At 40.7% G+C, this 5,104-nt stretch overlaps 1 protein-coding gene across 3 annotated transcripts; it reads right to left on the minus strand.

Annotated features, from left to right (window-relative positions):
- Positions 1 to 766: 766 nt before the first annotated feature.
- On the minus strand, positions 767 to 2,782 carry LOC109203155 (interferon a3-like). 3 transcript variants are annotated; one of them, XM_025909917.1, is made up of 7 exons: positions 2,662 to 2,769; positions 1,986 to 2,086; positions 1,740 to 1,819; positions 1,554 to 1,637; positions 1,262 to 1,411; positions 1,080 to 1,163; positions 771 to 972 (listed from the first exon to the last, which is right to left on the minus strand). In XM_025909917.1, the coding sequence occupies exons 3-7, from the start codon at positions 1,794 to 1,796 to the stop codon at positions 874 to 876; spliced, it is 474 nt and encodes a 157-aa protein (XP_025765702.1). In that variant the 5' UTR covers positions 1,797 to 1,819; positions 1,986 to 2,086; positions 2,662 to 2,769; the 3' UTR covers positions 771 to 873. The 3 variants fall into 3 exon arrangements, with proteins under 3 accessions (XP_019217785.1, XP_025765702.1, XP_025765701.1); XM_025909916.1 differs by lacking the exon at positions 1,986 to 2,086 and having other exon boundaries at positions 776 to 972; positions 2,662 to 2,782; XM_019362240.2 differs by lacking the exons at positions 1,986 to 2,086; positions 2,662 to 2,769 and having other exon boundaries at positions 767 to 972; positions 1,740 to 1,871.
- Positions 2,783 to 5,104: the final 2,322 nt, after the last annotated feature.

The raw sequence follows: 5,104 nt of genomic DNA on the forward strand, positions 1-5,104 counted from the left end.
ATTAGCTAAGACTGATGGGTCTAGAGATGGCTTTTTAAGTAAAGGTTTAACTACAGCCAGCTTGAAGGCCTGTGATACATACATGCCGATTATTAGAGATAGGTTGATCAGATTTAAGATTGAAGCATTAATTAATGGCAGTAATTCTTTAAACAGTTTTGTAGGAATGGGGTCTAAAATACACGTTGATGGTTTGGAGGAAGTAATTATTGAAGTTAACTCAGAAAGATCAATTGGAGAAAAAGAGTCTAAATGAATATCAATGGTATTTAAAGTAGCTGTAGATAATATTACGCCTGTGAGACGATTCTTGGTAATTTTTTCTCTAGTGATTAAAATTTTATTTGTGAAGATGTACATGAAGTCATTACTTGTTAAGGTTAAAGGGATGGTTGGCTCAACAGTGCTCTGACTTTTTGTCAGCCTGGCTACAGTGCTGAAGAGTAACTTAGGGTTGTTCTGATTTTCTTTAATCAGTGACGAATAGTAAGATGTTCTGGCTTTACGGAGGGCTTTCTTATAAAGCAACAAACTATTTCTCCAGGCTAAATGATCATCTTCTAATTGCAATCATAATCTGGTTAAAGGAACTTACAAGCTCCCCATTTTGATAATAAAAATGTAATATAAACAATAAATTCACTTTGTTTGTACGAAGATAGACTCGTTTATTTAATAAAAATATATTTTAAAAAAATGTTCATTTTGCTCATTATGAAGACAAAATTTTTACAAAATCTTGATCAGCATAGAAAAACAATCAAAACAAAAATAAATATACAAACAACCAAGTAAATAAATAAATAAATTAAATACATAGACAAGCAATTAGAAGAACACAGCCGTCATCACAGACATGACAACAGACAGGTTTTAGTGGGCAGTGTGCAGAGACGAAGCAAGCTGTTCTGCTCTCATTAGATGGGCTTTGGTTTCCTTCCTGATCACCTCCCAGGCTTCAGCACTGTGACCCTACAGAAATACCAATATTAGTATTATTATTACTGAAATAAGTTATTCCATCTATTTATCTTAAGGATGATCTAAACCCCAAATTAATGAGAATGATGTGATCTTACCATTTCCTTTAAGATATGATGTGAGAGTCTCTTAAAATACATGTGCAGCTTTGTGGTTTTCTTCTTGTGACCGTGGCTCCCAATCTAATTTAATTACAAGCAAAATGACAATTAAGAATATGTCATGTCATGTAAAGTATCATATTCGAATGTACTAAAAACCCAACTGAAAGTGAACTTACACAGGAGTGAAGCTCTTCAGCCTGTTTGTTGACAATATTGAGAAAGTTCCTCACTGTGCTGTGCTCCCATGATGCAGAGCTGTGATCCTCCTCAAACAGGACAGCCACCTCCTCCAGAACCTGAACTGTGAAAACCAGTTTATCCTCAGCCTGGAAGAAGAAGATCAAACACAGACCACTTTAGAAATGCTTTAATAATAATAAGAGTAGATTTAAAAGACACAAGTAACCTGTCATAAGAGAAAATTATCTTTTTTTTTCTTTCAATATTCAAAAGCTGAGGTTCACTTACTGATGATTTGGACACCTGGCGGTACAGGTGATTAGGGAAGGCCACGGTGACCTCCACTTCAGTGGTGTTAGTGACGTTTTTAGCCTGAAACACATTGAGTGTTTTAGTCATCAGATGCTAAAGTGAAATAATTCTAAAACTATTTAAATAACGAATCAACTAATATTAAAACATTAAAACACTTACCATGGTATCAAGTAGATTCAGAGTTTCTTCGTTGTGCTGTCTGAATTTATGATCCATCCATCTGCAGCTTAGCGAGGAGCCTTCAGTGGACAGAGCAAGAAACAGGCAAGCAAAGAGAATCCTGTTCAGCATTTTTAAAAGGTATAAACTTCCTTTGTAGGAAGCAAATGTCTCCCGGTGTTCTGATGGAGCAGACCTGCAGCGCCGCATTTATAGCAGAGCGAAAATATTTCATTTTCTATATACCTGGGAAACCCGCAGGTGGATAAGATATCCGAAGTTATAAGGGTTAAAAGTTAGTTGACATCATTATGAGGATTCCTGGAGATACACATCCATTTGAACACCTAAGAAACATGACGACAAACACAACTCACGACTGATGATTTTATTTGTAACCATAACGTGTATAGGTTTACCTTTTGATACTAAACAGTTAATGTGTTACAGGGATATTAATGCTGCTTTGAGGACATTTAAGTCTATTATGTCAAGAAACGGGCATGTGGCAGGCAGAGAGTGGACCCACAAGCATGAATAGGTGACGAAACAAAACTGATCAGATCACAGGTCAGACATATGTTAACGATAACGTCATTGCAAGTACTACAGGTGCTGGATTGCTTTTCTTGTTTGTTTGTTTGTTTGTTTGTTTGTTTGTTTGTTTTGTTTTGCTGAGGGGGGCTTTTTTCAATTATTTTTATTTCAGACTCATTCAGAATCGGAGCAGATGAAGACTCCTGGTTTGCCCTCCACTATTGGTCACATGAGGCCAACACAAATACATCACAACTGATTTACAAGTACAGCAGAAGTGCAAGCTGTTTAATAATGAACAAACTGCTAAAAAAGCTAAATGCAGGCCACATGAAATGATGCAATGATGCAATGAACCAAGGTAAATACACCTGCTCATCCATACCTGCGCCCATTCTTCACCCACGTGGCAGCCGCTTTCATTTTCCTCGGTAAAGAGAAAACAAATACCCAAAGTGGAAGCTGTAATTTACGAGTATCACCTATAGGCGGCGTAGAGTTTCTATTTGTAACTAGAAAGCGAAAATTTCAGAAGAAATTTTATGTGTGCCTATGCCGCTGCTAATCACTGTAGTTTGCCATTCATACGGCTACAGAGAGCAAAACTCAGAAGAGCAGCCATTCTCCACCATGAACTATGGTAAAAACAAACACCGCTCACGCTTCACAGATGACAGCTTACAGTTTTGTGTAAAGATGAAGTTACTTTGTACAGCGCCGATTTGCAGACGCTGTGCACACAGGTTCATGAGCAGAAGTCCCATTGTACCACGGCAGACCCGACAATGTTTGCATGAACACACTTTGAAGCATTACATTATAGACCACTTTTCACACATGCATTCACTTTTTGTTTTTTGTTATTTTTACACAGTGTTCTGAATTATGAACAATGGTCTACAGCCAATCCTGTGTATTATTATACAAACTTTGGTTGTGAGATTCAGATAACTATTTAATAAAAGCTAAATATTTTATATGAGAGTAAGAAAGAAAAGTATATCTTTGTGTCCACCTTTCTCTGTTAATGCCCTAGCTCCCCCCCCTAAAAGCTTTGCTAGATCCGCCCCTGCACAGTTACCAGCTGTCAGCTACACAAAAAAGGAGCTTGGTCTTTGTCTCTCAGAAACAACTCATAACTTCCCTTCAACTCATTCATGTCACCTAAAGTGTAAACCTGTTTCTCCATCACCAGTTCAGCTCTGATGATTCAGTAAGGACATCTCCTGATTTCATCTTCATGCTCCAGCAAACATCAGCTGATACTAGAAATTAAAATCAAAAGAATTCTAACAACAGCTGATCAAGCTTAAACGTGCTGCTGTTGTTTAGCGCGATAAATAAGAGCGAACAGCCGATCATTGATCAGTTTCATGATTGACGTTTCAACACGCGAGAGAATGACAGGGGAGGCTTCGTAACGACAGAATAAATCATAATGTTTTCTCTGAATGTGGGACGATTCCGTTTGTACGGCACGGCAACTCTATGAACTAACCCTAATGAATAAAATAAAGTCCAACGTCAGTAACTTAGTGCGCACACAGCTGTATATAAACACCCGTGGCATTACGATTGTAAAAGGTCAACGAAAATAAATTACACCTAAACTCGGTTTATATCTGACCCAAATAGAGAGCGACCGGGTGCTGACACGAGTTTCACCCGCCTCAATATAAGCCAAGCCTGGGTGCTTTTTCACGAAGGGTTGCTAGCGGCGCGAGCTAACTATGCTAGCGGTGCTAGCTAGCTAGCCGGCTATCAGCAACACATAAGAGAACTGCTGCTAAATAAACTACACCTAAACTCGGTTTATATCTGACCCAAATAGAGAGCGACCGGGTGCTGACACGAGTTTCACCCGCTTCAATATAAGCCAAGACTGGGTGCTTTTTCACGAAGGGTTGCTAGCGGCGCGAGCTAACTATGCTAGCGGCGCTAGCTAGCTAGCCGGCTATCAGCAACACATAAGAGAACTGCTGCTAAATAAACTACACCTAAACTCGGTTTATATCTGACCCAAATAGAGTGCAGTTCATAACTTCTTACCTGAAATTCAGTTCACCTCACGCTCCTGCCTTCGCTTTCCCTGATCCATGATTGACCACTGCGTTAGCAATCGCCTGCCCGGCCTCATATGTCTCGTTGGCGGCATGTCCTTTCTGTCACACACCGGTGGGTAGCTGCCCTCTGTTGTAGCTCCACCACCAAACAACTCAGTTATTTTTTCCACATCCAGCTGTAACTCCGATTCTATGCGAGCATTTGCGAGAGACCGGGGAGGTGAAAGGAGAGAGAGAGAGTCCCCTCGCTATCCATTTGCAGCCAAGTGCGGCAGCTAGCTAGGTAGCCGGCTAGCTGTCAGGCAGGACCGACGTAGTCAGATAAACTCGGTTTATATCTGACCCAAATAGAGTGCAGGTCATAACTTCTTACCTGAAATTCAGTTCACCTCACGCTCCGACCGGCAGCCGCCTGCTTCTCCTGCCTTCGGTTTCCCTGATCCACGATCTACCACCGGTCGATCGGCGGTCGCCTCGCCGCCTCGTTCCCCGCATGTTCTTTCTGACACACACCGGTGGATAGCTGCCCTCGGTTGTAGCTCCGCGTCAGCGACTACCAAACAACTCAGTTATTTTTTCCACATCGACCAGCATCTGGACAATCCACCGCCTTTCACTGTTTGTACCGTTACTAAAAAAAACCCCTCATCGGCTCATAAAAACGAAAAATAAGTCCAGCTATGACCCTGAGTCAAAAAGACAGCCAGCTCGGGTTAGCTAGCTACCTGTCTAGCTCTTTGCAGGCACCGAAAACATCAGAGCTAA

The sequence above is a fragment of the Oreochromis niloticus genome, linkage group LG8 (genome assembly GCF_001858045.2).
Source record: "Oreochromis niloticus isolate F11D_XX linkage group LG8, O_niloticus_UMD_NMBU, whole genome shotgun sequence".
Lineage (NCBI taxonomy): Eukaryota > Metazoa > Chordata > Actinopteri > Cichliformes > Cichlidae > Oreochromis > Oreochromis niloticus.